Here is a 19,491-nt window from a genome sequence, read left to right on the forward strand (position 1 = left end):
TTTTGAAGGAGTTAATAAACATGTGGATAAAGGTGAACCGGTAGATGTAGTATACTTGGATTTTCAGAAGGCGTTTGACAAAGTTCCTCATGAGAGGCTTCTAGGAAAAGTAAAAAGTCATGGGATAGGTGGCAATGTCCTTTCGTGGATTGCAAACTGGCTAAAAGACAGGAAACAGAGATTAGGATTAAATGGACAATTTTCTCAGTGGAAGGGAGTGGGCAGTGGAGTGCCTCAGGGATCTGTATTGGGACCCTTACTTTTCAATATATTTATAAAAAATCTGGAAAGAAATACAACGAGTGAGATAATCAAATTTACAGATGATACAAAATTGTTCAGAGTAGTTAAATCACAAGCAGATTGTGATAAATTGCAGGAAAACCTTGTGAGACTGGAAAATTGGGCATCAAAATGGCAGATGAAATTTAATGTAGATAAGTGCAAGGTGATGCATATAGGGAAAAATAACCCATGCTATAGTTACACAATGTTAGGCTCCATATTAGGTGCTACAACCCAAGAAAGAGATCTAGGCATCATAGTGGATAACAAATTGAAATCTTCAGTTCAGTGCACTGCGGCAGTCAAAAAAGCAAACAGAATGTTGGGAATTATTAAAAAGGGAATGGTGAATAAAACGGAAAATGTCTTAATGCCTCTGTATCGCTCCATGGTGAGACCACACCTTGAATACTGTGTACAATTCTGGTCGCCGCATCTCAAAAAAGATATTATTGCGATGGAGAAAGTACAGAGAAGGGCTACAAAAATGATAAGGGGAATGGAAAAGCTCCCCTATGAGGAAAGACTAAAGAGGTTAGGACTTTTCAGCTTGGAGAAGAGACAGCTGAGGGGGGATATGATAGAGGTGTTTAAAATCATGAGAGGTCTAGAACAGGTAGATGTGAATCGGTTATTTACTCTTTCGGATAATAGAAAGACTAGGGGGCACTCCATGAAGTTAGCATATGGCACATTTAAAACTAATCAGAGAAAGTTCTTTTTTACTCAACGCACAATTAAACTCTGGAATTTGTTGCCAGAGGATGTGTTTAGTGCAGTTAGTATAGCTGTGTTTAAAAAAGGATTGGATAAGTTCTTGGAGGAGAAGTCCATTACCTGCTATTAATTAAGTTCATTTAGAGAATAGCCACTGCCATTAGCAATGGTAATATGGAACAGACTTGGTTTTTGGGTACTTGCCAGGTTCTTATGGCCTGGATTGGCCACTGTTGGAAACAGGATACTGGGCTTGATGGACCCTTGGTCTGACCCAATATGGCATGTTCTTATGTTCTTACATGCGCAAGCCAGGGGATTTTATAACATACATGTGGCAAATGAAATAACCATCTTTACCAGTTAATCTACCAGTTCGCCCAGTCCATCTGCAGCTCATGAAGACCCTCCCAGTGCTTTAGCCTAAAGTTCCCCCATTTCACCCACACACAACCCCCACCCACTCATTTTTTCACTTTTAAGATGTTTACGATCACTTACCAGATATTGAGCAAGACGAAATATGGGTAAGTAAAAGACTCACGTGCGTCACTTTGGCAGGTTGCAAAATAGCAATTTATGCACATAAATGTTGGCCCCTCCTTGGAACGCCCCAGCCCACCCTTTTCTTTTCCACACGTGCAAATTTATTTGTGCTCCCCAATTTACCCACGTACTTATGTAGTGGTTTTTAAAATATAGCATATACCCGCATACATGCCTTTTTACTCACGTACGTGCTATTTTTTTTTACATGTACATCTTTCAAATAGATAAAGGAAAAAAGCCGTATTAAGTCCGACCTTTAATGTTAACTTTTTAAATGAAAAGTCATGTTGTAGAAAACATTATTCTACCCCAAAATCAAACTGGATCAACCTTATAGAAAAGCATTTTTATTACATCATATTTTCATTCAGTTCTTCCAAATCAATGGTGAAGCTTATGGTCAAAGTAACAGCAACTACTGTATCATCAATGAATATGGGTTATTTATATTTTACTTTAATATTAATTGTTTAAAATGTGTTATCAGTTTATATAATAATTCTTTTTCCATTAAGAACCTTTTAAAGTCAAGCATTTTCAATTGGAATGCTAGTGCCAGATCTAAGGACTGGGCTAAAAAAATTCACAAAATAACTGCAGAATTGCAAGTATTTTTCATATAGAGATAATTTATCAGTTCTTTGATAATGTAAGTTTAATGCAGAAACTCCCACAAGTTCTTTATTATGCAGTGTAATATTGTGCAATGAAATCTGCAAGTGTGCCACAATTAATGTTTGCATGATTTTGAAATAATTATAGCTTTGCCCAAGGGGCAAATTTAGTGTAAGGAACCAGAAAGAATGTGCTAACTAGCTGGGGAGGTTCTGAGAAATTTAGTAAAGAGAGGTTTGCATTTGTCTCCCCCAAGTGGGAGCTGCAAATGTCGCTTTCAAGCAATATTTAAACCACTGTTACCATCTAAGGGTATGGATTCTTATTTGGATTTCAGACTTCACTGTATATGCTTTGTGCATTTTTGATAGATGTTCTTAATTTGCCCTCCTGGGGGCAATCATTTGATCTATTTTGGCTTATTTATTCTTTTGAGTCACTTTTTGGAGACTTTCCCTGTGACAGCTTTGTTGCCCCTTCACAGAGAATTTGGGGCGACCCTGTGCAAGGTTAGATCAGGAGTCAGAAAGATTCTGCTGCTCTCTAACTCACCCCTAGTGGATAGATTAGTCAGTGACCCGGAAGCAGAGGAGTTCCACATTTGAGTTGTTTTCCTCAGCGACTTTCTTCTCTGGGAGACAAGGACATTTCCCCACCCTTCCTGTCTATGGATTTGTTGTTTTCCCTTTTTTAGTCAAACTCTGTTTTTTTTCTTTGGATTAGAGTGCCCTTAGTACCAGGGATTCAGTTTCCAGTCCATGAGGAGAGTTCCTGCTATTGCTTTCAGAAAAAGATCTAAGACATTTAAGAAGACTATAGGAAAGGAATGAGAATTGGGACTTCCTGTATTCTGATTGGGACTCTAAATTCTAATCATTCTACAGTGGGGAAATGCTTCAGATACATTTGGGGACTGGAACAAGAATTATACATTCATCAGTCGGAGTTTTTGAAAGGAGAAAGAGGTCAATCATTAAGGAATTGTCTTCCGTAAATGAAAAGACTGTACTAGAAAAGTAATTATTGTTCATCAATTTTATTTATCATCTAACTGTTGTAAAGTTCTTTGTTCAATTTATCAGTTATGAGTAAAGAAGTTGGAAATAAAGTTGCCTTTCAGCATGATCATTGCTGTTATTGACTATGGAGATTATCAGTGCTGTTTACAGAGTGTGAAAAAAGGGGAAGCCCTGGACCTCTTATCTGAGGAGAGCTGATTGCAGATCGGGTCTATTTTAATTCTATATATTTTGGGGGACAGCATCAGGGTTGTATCCCACCCAGAGGTTACATTACTGCTAAGTGAATAAATAATGTCTGTTAAAAGATGCATAAATAGCACTGCAGGACTTTTGCTCATTCCTTAACTCAGGCCTTTGATGCTCTAAAAGAAAAAAAAAAAGAAAAAAAAAAAAAAGAAATGCTTTCTTATGAAGGTAAATTGTATAAAACAAAGATAGACTCAGTTGTCCATAGAGGAAAATCACATTTTATGTATGCAGGAAAAACATTTGATATTTAGAAACATTTTTGTATTCTTACCTCATTGTATACAATAGTGTTCCATCCTCCTTGATCCGTAGCAGTTTGTTAGGCATGGTCATGTTGTGAGCCACAGATTTCTTTCCATTGTGGAAGAAGGTATCCGGTGTCCAAATTTTGCTGGCCATTAGATTATTAAGACGAAGAATAGTCATGGGACCACTGAACTTTAATCTCTCATCTTTCCAGCTCTGACGGAAAAATACATCTATTGTGTATTCCTAGAAAACAAAATCAGAAAATACTTCCAAGATTTGCATTTATTAAAACTATTGTACAGTCTTTGGATGTCATATTTGCTTAGTTTATTATTATTATTATTATTATTACATTGGCTAAAGTAGTATGGTTCCTATTTAGTGCACTTAAATGTGTGGAAATAAAGGTCAACAAAAAGTAAATAAATATTTTTTATTTATTTATCGAGTTTTATATACTGTTGTTCGGTTTCACCATCATAACGGTTTACAAGTTTCGATGGAATAGAGTATGTGAATGGGTTAGTATATACATTGTTATCAAAATTACATATAAAGCAATATTAAGGTTATATATTCAAGTTCACAAGAGTTAGTATACACATTATGGTCAAAGTTATAGTTAAAGCAATATTAAGGTTAGGTATTCATGTTCACATAGTTGCAAGAGGCAGTAAAGATAAGGTTAAGTATATAGGTTCTCATGGTTGAGAGAGATGGACATAGAGAGGTCCAGTAACATGGGATATGGTGAGGAGGATTTATTTATTTATTGTAACATTTTTATATACCGATTTCCGTTTGCACATTGTACCGGTTTACAGATGACAGGTGGAAGGCCATTATAGGGAGGCACATCCTTTACATGGAACGCATAAACAGTAAACTTTGGTTAATTGTTTAGAAATTAAATAGCATAACAATTGCGAGTAAAATAAAGGATATAACTTGTCTAATATATTTACTCAGTAGTTAAAGTAACAAAGAAAATGATAAAATACTATGATAGGGAGAATTGGAATTGTTGAGGTTTGGAAAATTCGAAAGAAGGTTGAGAAAGGGGGGGGGAGTTGAAGGGGGGGCAGTAGAGAATAGGGAGGGGAGAAAATTAGGGGAGGTTGAAGAGGATGCATAATTGTCATTGGGTGTTTTGGTAGGCTTTGGTGAACAGCCAGGTTTTCAGCTCCTTCTTGAAGGTTTTTAAGTTAGGTTAAGTTCTTAGTTCGGTTGGGCTCTTTCACGAGTTGTGGTCAGTTGTTTGGATCGAGCAGGTGGAATTGTCAGGAGGCCTTTGTTGGTTGAGCGGAGGTTTCGTTGGGTAGTATGGAAAGGGATGTTTTTTTATTGTGCCAAGTTAATATACTTCTTGACTAGCTTAGAGGTGTCATCGGAACAAAACAAAATAAGCAGACTGGAGGTCGCTGAAACATGTTCTCAGTTTTTCTAGCTGTAGGTTGCAGGTCATTATAAACAGGAAATAGCAGTCCACACATGGATATCAGAACTCACTTAAGAAAGTAAATAAACAGGAAAAGGAGAGTGAATCTAGTAACTGAAAGTATATCAGTCCATAAGGAGAGTGCTGTTCATGTTTTAATATATATCCATCAAGTGTCCGATTGAATGAACATGTCACAAACTATGATGCAAAATTAGAAATTCACCACAGTGCTCAATGAAAAGTCAATATTTCAAACATAGAAATATTTTGGAATATGCATCACTGTGAGGCATGTAAGCTATACAAGTATTCCTAGCTTAGCCTCTCCCAAGGCATGTGAAACATGGCCATTTTGGGAGGCTACAATATTCTAAAATACCAGTATTTCTATGTTTGAAATATGGACTTTTCATTGAGCAACATAGTGAATTTCTACTTTTGCATCATAGTTTGTGATTTGTTCATTCTTATTAAAACATGAACAGTACCCTCCTCATGGACTGATATAATTTATTTCAATTATAAAAAGGAAATCATTTTCAAAGACTTGACTTTTTGTGAATGACCTGAGGGAGCAGCCAAAATGACAAGTGATCTAAAAACACTTGAGGAGTGATCAAGTGCTTGGCAGTTGAGATTCAATGAAGAAAGTGCAAAGTCATGATTCTGGACTGTAAAAATCCAAAGGAGCTATATGAGATGGTTGGTGAGAAGCTGATATACGCTGACCAGGAGGGAGATCGGGGGGTGATAGTGTCTGATGATCTCAAGTTAGTGAAATGGTGTTACAACATGGGAGCTGGAGCCAGAAAAAGGCTGGGATGCAAAGCAAGAGGCATAACCAGCAGAAAAAAGGAAGTGATCATGCCTCACCTGGAACATTGTATTCAGTTCTGAAGACCGTATCTCACCAAGGATAGAAAGAAGCTAAAGGCAGTTCAGAGAAAGGCAATTAAAATGCTGTGGAATCTACATCAGAAGTCATATAAGATGGAAATCAGGATCTAAAAATGTATACCCTATGGGAGAAGTTGAGTTAGGGGGATATGATACAGACTTACATATCTGAAACATATAGTAATGTGCAAGAAGCAAAGTAAGTTCTGGAGGTAGGAGTCATGATATGAAGTTCCAACAGGTAAACTCAGGATCAATGTCAGAAAATATTTTTCAAGGAAAGGGTGGAAGATACCTGGAATGCTTTCCCAGTAGAGGTGGTGGAAAAAAAATGGAAACAAAATTTAATAAGGCATGGGAGAAACACAAAAAAATCCCTCAAATGGTAATAAAATACTGGGGTAACATGCACAGAATAGCAGTTAAAACCCGAAAAAAAACAAACCTTGCTGGGCAGACTAGATGGGCATTTGTGTCTTTCTTCCGTCATCATTTACTATGTTACTATAGTTGAGTGTGTAAAATTGGCATAGACACGTAAATACCCTATGTGAGTGGTAGGTACAAATTCAGAAAGGCAGGATAACATGTGTGCTGTTGCTGCCACATGCAAAAGTGTGTGCATAAAAAGAGGGCATTTCAAGAGCAGGGTTTGGACGTATAGGCATATTTACTTATTTTATAAATGGAGTATGTGCATACATCAGTAAACAAGAGTGCATATTTTATACCTGCTCATCAAGAAATGGAAATTAAATCTGACTTCATTTATCTGAACGTTTTCGGTGGGGGTATGGAACAATTGATGGAGAGTGTGGGTGAGTTTTCAGAAGGGGGGAGAATATGCACATATATAAAGGGGTTTTTTTTAAGGCTGTTCCAGAATGACATTTGGCAGGTCAAGTACATTTATGGTTTTTATAAGTGGAGTATGCCTATATGTCAAACGTATGTATTTGCTTTTACACCTGCTAATCAAGACACAGAAATAGGGTAAAATGCTGACCAGAAGATACGTGGCCAATCCATGAATAAGCCACAGGAAATCAACTAATGGGAGGCCCTGTTGGTTCTAGGTGGCCAGTCAGAGCTCACAGGCACCTGCAGCAGATTTCCGCTGCATTTCAAAGAATGCCAAGTTATAAAATCTCATTATCATTTCTACCACTACAGTTGCTTCTGTAGTAATGGATTATTCTATTTCTTTAAATCTTAATTTATATCCTCTGCTGCCAAATAGACAAAAATGACATAGCAAAAATACTATATAAAATATAGTAACACATTTTCTATTAATGTTTAGTTACTCTATAGTTGTAAAATAGACAGTGTACTTTGCATTGGTAAAAAAAAAGGCTTGAATCAGTGCAATAGCTGGCAGAAATAAAATTAAAGTTCAGAATCTGGAGTACTGAATAAAAAAAAGAGAATAAAAACAGCAAAACAGTTTAAGAAGTAGAACATTAAGAAAAATGATAAAATACATTTATATTTATGAAAACAAACAGAAAAGTGAAAGTGGTTTTACTGAGGAGATGGCAAATACTGAAGCACCATTATCTCTCTCACCAAATCCTGCATTCTACTAATAATTAGTAGGGATGTGCATTCGTTTGCGACAAAATAGGAAATAGAGATGATATTTCCTATTTTGTCGCGTTTCGGGGGGGCTACCAAATGATAAGAAAACCCATGAAATTTCATGTGGTTTTCTTATTGTTTTTCTTGGGGGGGGGGAGAAAGGGCACATTAAAAAACAAACAAACCCAAACCCACCCCAAATTTAATTAATTGCAACCCCCCACCCTCCTGACCCTCCCAAGAATTGCCCGAACCCCCCCCCCCAAGACTTACCGAAAGTCCCTGGTGGTCCATCAGGGTCCTGGGAGCGATCTCCCCCTCTTGGGCTGTCAGCTGCCACTAATCAAAATGGCGCCGATGGCCCTTTGCCCTTACCATGTGACAGGGGCTATCGGTGCCATTGGTCGGCCCCTGTCACATGGTAGGAGCAATGGATGGCCCACACCATTTATTAAGATGGCACCAGCCATCAATTGTTCCTACGATGTGACAGAGACGGCCAATGGCACCAATAGCCTGTCACATGGTAAGGGCAAAGGGCCATCGGCGCCATTTTGATTACTGGCAGCCGATGGTCCGAGAGTGGGAGATCACTCCCAGGATCCCCTTTGGACCACCAGTGAATTTTGGCAAGTTTTGGGCGGGGTCGGGAGGGTGGGGGGTTGCAATTAATTAAATTTGAAGGGTTGGGGTGGGTTTGTATTTTATTATTTTTTTTTTACAACCCCTTTCTAATTAATTAAATTGGAAGGGTCAGGTGGGTTTCGGATATCGTTTCAGGGGCAGCTGAATTAAAATTTATTTATTTATTTATACCGACATTCATTTCAAAAAGAGATATCACATCGGTTTACAATAAGGTACAATAGGTAATTCACTATCCCCTAAAAGGGCTTACAATCTAAAATTTTTGTACCTGAGGCTAAGAGATTAGAAAAATAAAACCATCAAAATCAAAGTTCTTAACAATTGAGCAAAAGGTTTAACAAGGAGCATATTAAACAAATAACACAAAGGGTTGCACGAAGGGGTGCACCTTTTGTTGCGCCCCTTCGGCGCGTGACGCACGGCGTGCAGCGCCTGCTGGCTTGGCGCCTTTCAAACGGCCCGGCTCCATTTGTGATGATGTCAGGGGAGGGGGCGGGTCTCAGAATCATGGCTTTCCCCACATAAATCTCTTCTCAGTTTCAAAGGCAGTTTTTTCAATTTTTTTTTTGTCTTTTTACCTTGGATGTTAACTGTTACAAGGTGATCAGCACTGGTGGGTAGCCCTCCCCATCACGAGTGCCTGCTGGCTTGGCGCCTTTCAAACGGCCCAGCTCCGTTTGTGATGATGTCAGGGGAGGGGGCGGAATTTCCCGTGGCTGGCCAATAACAAAGAACGAACTGAAAGGTTCGGCCGAATCACATCTCTAATAATTAGATCTAAAATAGCTCCCTCTATTATTGGTTCCTGAACCAATTGCTCCATGAAGTGGTCATTTATTCCATCCAGGAACTTTACATCTTTATCATGTTCTAAAGTTTCATTTATTAGTCAATATTGGAGTAATTGAAATCTCCTATTACTGCATTGCCAAATTGATAATTTCCCTTATTCCTCTTAGCATTTCATCATCTATTTTATCATTTTGGTCAGGTGAAAGATAGTATACCCCTATTGCCATACTCTTCCCAACACACATGTGATTTCTACCCATAAAGATTTTACTATGCATTTAGTCTCTTGAAGGAGCTTTATCCTGTTGGACTCTGTCATCCCGAACATAAAGCACCACCCCAGTCCCAAGTTGATCCACCCTATCACTACAATATAATTTGTAGCCTGGTATAGCATTATCCCATTAATTATTCTCCTTCCACCAGATCTCTGAGATGCCAATTATGTCTATCTCTTCATTCAGTGCTATATACTCTAACTCTCCCATCTTAGACTTCTGGCATTGGCATTCAGACATTTCAAAGTATGCTTTTTGTTTGTATTAACAAACTGCTTTTCAGTTGATAGGAATAATTTGTAATCTTTTAACTCACGTGGTTATTTATAGGCACATAGACTGTTTTTGCTTTTATTGGAAGCTCTTTTTTGAGATGCCCTAACTCTTCCGTTTCATTAGTATTCTTTAAAGATATCTTCATCTGAAGCATAGGCTGCTGAGCGACTGTCAGCTTTTCCCCTTGTTCTATTTTAAAAGCTCCTCTGTCTCCTTTTCAAAAATTAGCACCAACAGCCTGGTTCCACCCTGATTAAGGTGGAGCCCATCCCTTCGGAAAATACTCCCCCCTTTCCCCAGAAGGTTCCCCAGTTCAGTTACAAAGCTGAACCCCTCTTCCCTGCATCATCGTCTCACCCACGCATTGAGACTCCGGAGCTCTGCCTGACTCTGGTGATCTGCGCATGGGGTAAATTTGTAACATCATGTCTAAATTCCAGAGCAAATACACCCAGAAGTTGTGCCAATTTTCAAAGTGAACATGTGTGCATAAATCTGCTTTGAAAATTATTTCCTTCAAATTTGCCTGCCCATAACTGCATCTTCTATATTCATTTATTTTAAAAGATTTATAGCCCGCACTCATACAAAAAAATAGCCCAAGGCAGGATACAAGTACATACATAAATGCTTAATTTTATTGGGAAAATATGCACACATATTTCTGTTTTCAAAAGTGTGCATATAAGTATAATTTCCCCCACAACTCCATCCCTGGAACACCTCTGCTCATCATGGGTAAACTCACGTGCATACATGACTTACCCACATAAGTCTGCCTGCCTATCAGTCAGGCCATGTCTATGTGTAAAACAATGTTTTACCTGCAGAAGTCAATTTGAAAGTTACCATCCTTAGGTCCAAGTCACTAAGGATTACCAATACTCGTTGTGTGCACCAAATTGTGATCTAATCACTAAATATTTAGCATGAGTGAAAATCTTTACTGAACTGAGAATGCTTGCGGTCTAAAATGTACCATGCATGCAAAATATACAAGTAGAATGATAACGAGCTCATGGGCTCTCATTACCCTAGTGTAGGGGTGTCCAACTCCAGTCCTCAAAAGCGCAAACAGGCTTGATTTTCAGAATATTAACAATGAATATGCATTAGATATATTTGCATATAAAGCTGGCAGCGCATGCAATCTGTTTCATGTATATTCATTATGGGTATGCTGAAAACCAAGGCTGTTTGAGGCTTTGAGGACTGGAGGTGACCATCCTTGCCCTAGTCACTTATCTATTTTATATTTACAGATCCTGTAAGGCAGGCTTTGGAAACATTAGCACAAGCAGGGGATTAAATGTTAGCATTCTAGTATGACCAGCAGACTGGTATTTAACATATAGGTGTGGAAGGTTGTGTCCTTACCCCCTCTCATTGACTAGTATAATAGCGTTCAGGTCAACCCCATTCCCTCAAAGAAGGTAGCTCCCAAAACAAGGATCCCAACTAAAGAAGCCTTATTCTTGGGTGTAGTCCCCAAGAAATCTTCACCAGTCAGAGAGAGGCAACCTATCTACTGCCAGAACCACTGCACAAATTCTGCAGCACAAATGGTGCTGCCCGATGATAGCTCACACTGTCAAGAAATCAGGTTTGATACAGTGCCAAGCACTACTAAGCAATGCTGGTAAGAGGTTGATGGCCTCCCTGTTTGAGGCACAGATTTCAGGACGATTGCACCAGTGAGTTGGGGCTTCTGCAGTTGGCCCTAAGCATAGACCTTGATCGGGGGGGAGAGTTCCTGGTCTAAAGGGGCCAGGGTGCTTGCTAGGCCAGTTAACACTGGGGAGCTAGAGATGCAGAATGGGCCCTTTAGTGCAAATCTTTTACCATGTGCATGCTTTGCATCTCATTACCTTCATGAATTGTATGCAAATACACATTTTAGCATGCACGCTAACCTATTTTTGGCATGACAGTGACTTGGGCCTTGCATTCATAATATTAACAGCTAATGCACCCATGTACTCCAGGCCCATGTAATGACAGTGTTACTTCGTGGAATTCAGGTAGAACTATTATTTACTTAATCCTTTTCTGCATTCCTCAACTGTATTTGAACACTCCTAAACTGCGATTTCTTGATGTTTATGTGCACAAGAGTGTGTATAAACCTTGCCATGCCAACATCTCCGGTTGTGCTATAATATTAAAAATATTATCTTAAACGCAAAGGGCTGCACGGGCAGAAATTGAGAGGGTAATTTTCAAAACCTTTTACATAGGTAAACAGTAGTTTGCATAAAAGATTGTTTGAAAACTATGCAGGGAGTTTCCCTTTGAAAATTAGCTTGCAGTATCCTGTGGGCAGTATAGAAATTGCCCCCTGTATTCACTGAATCATGAAACTGATGAAAGAAGCTGAAAATTCTACATTTTTTTTTTTACCCCTGGTCATGTTCAGGTCATATTATTCCTTCTTTGAGGAATGAAATAAGTATAACATTCAGACATCTCGTTTACTGACTCGAGCTCAATTTTTTGCTCTTGGAGAGCATTGATTCATTCAATAGCATTAAGTACTGTAACTGGAAAATTCCTTAATGTGCCACACCGCAAATGCAGTGCATATTATGAGCCAATAGTAAAGTCACCGAGGCTGCTAATATAAATGCCCTTTAAATCCTTCCAGTGTGAACTGCAATAGTTATGTAAATTGGCAGCATTTTCTTTAAAAATTAAAGGAATAGAAAAGATCTAAATGGCAAGTTATGGCGGCTTCCTGCCCATGAATCCCACGAGCATGCTGAAAAGAAGTGAAACATGGTACTTACCATATCATGGTCTGAGACTGGCCCAAAGCTGGTGACGAAAATATCAGTTTTCACTTCAGTTACACGCTCTGGTGAAGCAGGAAATTAGGACAGTGAGTGTCTATCAATAGTCTTCATTACATCCAACCACCACAAACTCACCCTCAAATAGAAAATGCATTAGTTTTGATTAGCTATGTTTAGCTGTAGACTTGATAATTCGCTGCTCATAGATATAATTTCACAGTAGGTATTTTTGGCAGCAATCTTTAGAGTGCTGTCTAGGACCCCTGTGCTCCTCGAGCCCACAGATCGTGTGGTTTATTTACATCATTCATGCCCCCTGGAGATGTTGTACATTATAAAGTTTGCTGCTGTTTTAACCTTTAAATAAGTCTTGAAACAATGCCCCAATTGGCTTATATATATATATAAACATTCTGCATATTGTGCTCCGAGAGCATGCTTTTAAGACTTGAGGCTCATCATGTTGATATATTAGTACAGCAGGCAATTCCAGAAAGGTTTTCAGCAATTAAATTTGCATTTCATTGTATTATCTTGAAGAAGAAAAAACTAAAGATCCATCTAGACTGAAATATAGACTGAAGAAATTGTACTTCTAATGGAATCTGCCTGATTTTAACATATTGAAAGAGAAAATAGTTAACAATAAACTATATTTATTGCAAATTTCTGATGTCCACAGTACAAAGAGAAATATATTCAGACAAAATGAACATTCAGATATCAAGAAGTGAATGCAAAAAAGGCATATAGCATGGATTTGATTATTGATTTTTTTTTTAACTCTAGCAGCCATAACTGTAGTGTTGTCCCATCTGTGACCCTCCCACTCCCCATACTCCTACTGCCCCCGTCACCTCTAATTGACCCATAGCCATACATACATACATTCTTAATACAATGGAATAACAACAAACACAGATCTTAGATAAAAAGGGCCGCAGCTTTATTAACAATATATATATATACAATATATATACACCCCTAGACAAACTGGTACCCGGATCGGTAGGGCTGTTGCCAAGACCAGGCTACATCACCACCTCCTCCACCTGCCGCAATAACCAAGCAAGGCAACATCAAACCCAGTCCCCCTGCCTATCCCCAAGCAAGGGGGCCCATCCTCTGGCATACAGAATTCTCCACCCTGTGCCACCCAATGTGCCAGTCCACTGCTGACCTGGACCATGATGCCCATCTGCACCATATCTGAAATGCCCCTACCAGCCTGGGTAACCACCACAGGCATGAGGTAGGGCATACCTTTGCCTCATGCCCCCCCCCCCCCATCCCCACCAACATGACTGTGGCCGACATCAATCCCCAACAACCATCCTTCCATGGCCACCTGCAGGGAGGTGTTGAATATCTCATTGCCGATGTCCAAAAGATGGACTCAGCCTGACCTAAACAAACCTTGACATTGGACAATCGCCCATTCGTGCCTTATCTGGCGATGGCCCAGCTTGCAGGTCTATACACCAATGTGCCGGTTAACCTAATTGTATCCCATTCTCCACAGTCTTGAATTGTTCAACTTTGGATGAGGAATAATATCTGACCACAAGAAATAAGTATGCAGCACTCAGATAACTCAGGCAAGTCATTCTTGGTCCTCATAATTCACTCTCATAACTTCCCCCACATGCATAATGATGGCATCTGGAGCTGCCATCAAATCCCTCGAGTGCCGAAGGGGCAATAAATGGTCTGAATGCTTATGTATCTTGATACGAAGTGATAGCAGTATTAATGTCACGTCCTGCAAAAGTATACCACAGGTACCCAGATCAGTTTTGCTGGATGCGACCAACTCGCTTGTGCATAAAATTCCAGAAGCCCAGTGAGAAGACAAAAGAGGTTGGTTTTGAAGTGAAAGATTGGATGAAAACCAAGAGCACCGATAGGGTCACCAGCAGGTCATTTGTCATTGAAGTCGTGTATGCATAGTCGGTCCCAACTTTCTCGACCAACCCACTGACCTCCTCCCCAACAGGAAGGACTTCTCCCCATCTGCACACTTTCAAAAGGAAAGCCAGACCTGCTAGATGTCCAGCCACAGGGCCTATGCATGCCCCTATTTCCTTGGCCAAAGAGATGTACCCACCACAGGTCATCCGGCACTGGGACTGGTATCCGAGCCAGCAAGGCAGTTGCCAAAGACCAGGGCAGGCCACTTCCTCCACTGCCTGCTGCAACACCAAGCGGGGGTGGTATCGAGACTCAAGGTCCCCCCAACTGGCTCCTACAGTAAGCTGATCATGTGCAACCTGCATAAACTGGCCCATAGCACCTCTCTTGGTAGTTCTGCTAAGTGAACACTTAGCGCATTGACTGTTTATTGTTGCACCAGAATATGATTTGCTTATTCTTTCGTACTAGAATATAATTTGCTCATTCTGCAGATTCATTTTCCAAAGCACTAGACCAATTGGTGTGGGAAATAACTTGAGGAATGTGACATTCTGAGTTAATCCTACCTACCCCAAGTATTCGGCCCAAGTGTGGCGGACACGCATCCAAGCAATACTGCCCAAAAATGCATCTTCCGAAGGCATCAGAGTGTATATATAAATCCCTGCTGGAAAGAGGAAACTCCTGCCATCGAGATACCCATCAAAGTTGACCGGGAAGGATGCCCAAATAGGGATGTCATTACTCATGGGTTGCGATATCCTAATGAAGTGGTAAGGCCTGTGTGCACCTGTGGTTGCCACGGCCAGTCTTCTGAGAAAGACCCTTCCCATGGATATCACACTACATGCGAAATTTGGGCCACCCACGATGGGTTGCCAATCTTGGAAATTCAGCTTCCTTGCCCTTGCCGCTTCACTCAATCTATCCTGCAGCTTCTCCACTTTATCCTCCCATAATCTGGATTTCATCCCCTCAGAGTTGGGCTCGATGCCCAAGAAACGGATACAGTTGGTAAGACCTTTGATCTTCTTCTGAAATTGCGGAAGAGTTGTGAACAGAAATTGGGCTCACTCATGCTGGCAGATAAGAGTCGCCCAGGTGATGTATGCTGTTATCAACCCCAGAATGTTGAACCAATGCCCAATACAGAAAAAGAGATGCACGGTTCAAAATAGGTGCAAGAGACCTAGCAACTCATAGGCAATTGGTCCCATTTCATTCTACTATATTTCCGTCTGGTGCATATTCACCCTAAGGCTCTCGCTACCTGTACTTTACAGTCAATTACTGTCCCAAACATGAAGAAATGGCCATAAAATTCTAGTTAGTTTTTGTGGACCTGCTGCTCGGGTTCACCTTTCTGCTCTCTGGAGGTACCCTGTCACTGGCAACTGTTACACCAACCTGGCCAGCCTCAGAAGAGTTTACTAGGTACCAACCTGACTCCTCCTATATCCCTGCTTTATTAGAAATAAGAATCTTCTGCATTTATCCCCTGCCCTCATGAGATCGGTTGCTGTTTTAGCCTCTACTACTTGCCCCAGCAGAGTGGAATAGACACACTGGCAGCAGTGGGATTCACACCTATGACCCCAAAGAGACTGAAGCCTTAATCCAGTGCCTTAGGATGCATGGCCATGTTACCCTTTTTATGAATGTGACACCCTTTCCTTGAAACAATATCTTCTGTTAATAAACCTGAATCTACCATCTGAAAGTCTTACATCCCGCACTCCCATTCGAGACTTTCCCTTCATGTAAAAGGTTCATTCGTTGTGCATCATTTCCATCCTCTAATTTGAATGAGTCCACCACATTTTCCCTGCAAGCCACGGACTGACTCTGAATCCAAAGCCAAATAGGGAAACTGTCAGAAAAGTGGCAAGTATGACACCCAAGGGCCCTCCTGCCAAACCACATATGGCAGAACAAGCCCCAGGGGGTCTCCAGTGAAAAGGAACAAGAGTTCTCTGTTTGCCAGCGAGGGGATAATTTACCTTTTGCAATCCCAAGTGGGAATTGAACATTGGCTTCACTGGTTCAGGGCCCATTGCTCTGACCACCAGGCTGCCCCACTTTGCAAAGGGTGGGAACAAGTGTCCAGCATTGTTCAAACCCCGGTGCTCTGATCTCCCTCAGTACTGCCCACCTTCACCAACCTGGATCGCGGGGAAGATGACTGGCCACAAGATTCTCCCACCCTGCAGCCACATTATCCACTGGGTGATCCCCGGCTCTGATCCAGCTCAGCAAAATGGAGTCGATTCACCTGGATCTGAACAGCCCCCCCCCCCTCCCCAGTCCATCTATCTGAGAGCATGGCAAGAAGCTCTTCAACAGTTGAAGTCTCGCCTCTGGGTGCACCCCTGTCATCTACGCTTTGCCCCCGACCTCGGCCACACACATAACCATCGACTACTCGCTTCTCCAATCGGCGGCCAAGCTTAAGGTTGGCTCCTATATGGCCTCCGATGCCTCGTATGGCAACAGTAAGGTCCCGCTGACAATGCTGCACCAGGGGCGGCCCAGCTCTTAGCCAGCACCGTCCTCAAACTATCTCGCAATCAGCACAAGACCACCCAGGGATCAAAATCAAGGAGGGCTTGGTGGATTCACTTAAGCCCACCCGGCCTCCCTCTGCCAGCAGGAGCACAGCAGCAAGATCCTACCACTCGACCCACACCGCCGACAATGCACAGCCCTGAACACGTGGCCTCCATGCCAATTCCAGGAACCAGGGGCCTGCACAAAGTGGTGGCCCCCCAAGAGGTAGGCGACTGCGGGAGTTGGCACCTGCTGACTCCCAGGCCATCTGACTGCCCCAATGCTCAAGGGCACTGGGACAGGAAGCCCCCCCACCTCATGACAATGAGGCAGAAATGACCATCACGCACCCTCCAGCTGTGCTTTGAGGCCGCCCAGGTAAGTGCTCTAATCACATGCCTGCCTCTCTCCTACTGGAAAAGAACCCCCGGAGCACCAGGACAGGAAGCCCCCTCCTCATTGCCCTGGGGCTGAACTGACTATCATGCACTCTCTGGCCATGCTTGGGGCTTCCAGATCACCACATGGGAGCAAGGGAAGGAAGGAAGGAATAATCAGAGTACTGAAGGTCCCTTCAAATGTTCTGTTTTCATTTTTACGTTGTTCTTTAAACAAGTAATTTCTTACAGCAATCATTTACTTTTAGGTAATCAGTAAATTGCCAGAAATTACTTTCACAACTCTGCCTATTCTCCTTCCTCCTGAGTACAGATCCTGTTTCTAGTGTTATTTAAAATACACTCCCTGTCTCAGCACAGCCCTTCAAGCAACAGTGCGGAGATCAACAACAGTAAAGGTTAATTGAAATGGATTTATAAGAAAGGCCATGTTAGAAGAGGAAAACACAAACATATTAGAGTTTGTCTTCATCTTCCATGGTTAAAAATAGTCCATATGCTTTCTGAAATATAGAGTGGAATCCACTGCACATTAATAGTCATTTGGTGGGTTTTTCAACCCATACTTGTTTAGATCTAGGTCTAGCAATTATTTCTCTTAACCCAAAAAAGTTGCTCATGCAAGGGCCAACATCAAAGCTTTCACACTTCTGTCCTTTGAACACTATTGTCCATAGACACTGAATTATACTATTTCTCTCATCCTTTGATGAGCTCCCAAGAAGAAGAGGCAAGGTCAAGCAATATACAAGGCTCAATTACATTTAGATATAATTAGAGGAGGTTGAAAGTTTTCTGTCATATGGATTTCAAGTTGACATGATTATTCTTTCCAAACAAGGAGAAAATAAGAGAAGGAAAGACCTTCTGTAGTTGGTCAAGCTCATGCAGTTGACAGCAGGGAAATATCTTTAGTATAGTGGGCGATAAGGGCATGAAAGGGTGATATCCAGACAGAGCACCACAGGCAATCAAAGCTGTAGATATAGTAGCTATCATTAGGGCATTTCAAAAAGTGCAACCAATCCAAATAGGTAGGCAAAATGGCAACATCCATTGTTACTATCTTAAATTATATTGTTCATTTCTTTCTTCCAAACTCCACTCTGGAATAACTTTGAAACACACTTTTTGTATGTGCATACTGTTGCTGCATGGCAGCAACAGTATGCACATATACCTGTCCTTCTGAAAATTAATTTGCCATGCACAGAGACTCCTCAGCACATATGCAGCAAATTTTACACACAGGGAATACTTAAAAAAAAAAAATAAATAAACATGAGCCCATATACATGCATAAATGGGCTCACATGAATGAATGAAGGTATTTCACAAACAGTATGTGTACATATGCACAGGTTATAAAATACATGCATCTTTTATTAAAAAGACATACATGCGAACATTAGCATTTCCGCGTGTACGATAGAGATGAGCAACAGGGACGGATTTGTCCCATTCGATATTTGTATTCGTGAGGAACCAAATCCGTCGCATCCTTTCTTGGGGGACCCCGATCCATTCATTAGTTACGTTTGTATTCGTTTCCCCCAAAAAAACCTATCCCAACCCTTTAAATTTAATTAAGTACAACCCCCCCACCCTCCTGACCCCCCAAAGACTTACCAAAAGTCCCTGGTGGTCCAGCTGGGGTCCTGGCGTGATCTCCTGCACTCGGGCTGTTGGCTGCCGGTATTCAAAATGGCGCCGATAGCCTTTGCCCTCACTATGTCACAGGGGCTGCCGGTGCCATTGGTCGGCCCCTGTCACATGGTAGGAGCAATAGATGGCCGGCGCCATCTTGTGCTAATGTACGAGCACATGTTACACGAAATCAGAAGGGCACACATTTTCGCTAACCTATTACTAACGTCCGTGTGTATGTCTATTCCATAGGCACAAACTTCTGGTTCTTCTGGGATAGGCTCATCATAAAACGGGTCCTCCTGCACAACCACCAAAGTTTACCACCAGGGACTTGCATCCCTGGCAGTTAAGAAAAGGAACCTGCTCTTCCTCTGCGGTAGGTCCACCGACACAATTGCAGACCTTGGAGGGCCTGGAAAAATGTCTGGGTACTCTACAACATACGAGCTGATTTGCTACATGGGATAAGTGAAAAGTGTATTAAAGTGGGTGGGGATAGGAAGTGGGGGATATAGATATTTTATTTTATTTATTTAGCCATTTTATATACCATCGTCCCAAGTTAAGATCACAATGGCTTACGTCATGATA

General features: G+C 41.2%; 1 protein-coding gene across 1 annotated transcript in view; it reads right to left on the minus strand.

Annotated features, from left to right (window-relative positions):
- The window catches only part of GABRA1 (gamma-aminobutyric acid type A receptor alpha1 subunit), a 175,630-nt gene that overhangs the window by 139,885 nt on the left and 16,254 nt on the right, over positions 1-19,491 (minus strand). Inside the window, exons 3-4 of the mRNA XM_029584084.1 lie at positions 12,386-12,453; positions 3,709-3,929 (exon numbers count right to left, since the gene is read on the minus strand). Of these exons, the coding sequence (XP_029439944.1) occupies positions 3,709-3,929; positions 12,386-12,453 (289 nt within the window). The remainder of the gene's footprint in view (positions 1-3,708; positions 3,930-12,385; positions 12,454-19,491) is intronic.

The sequence above is a fragment of the Rhinatrema bivittatum genome, chromosome 18 (assembly GCF_901001135.1).
Source record: "Rhinatrema bivittatum chromosome 18, aRhiBiv1.1, whole genome shotgun sequence".
Classification (NCBI taxonomy): Eukaryota; Metazoa; Chordata; class Amphibia; order Gymnophiona; family Rhinatrematidae; genus Rhinatrema; species Rhinatrema bivittatum.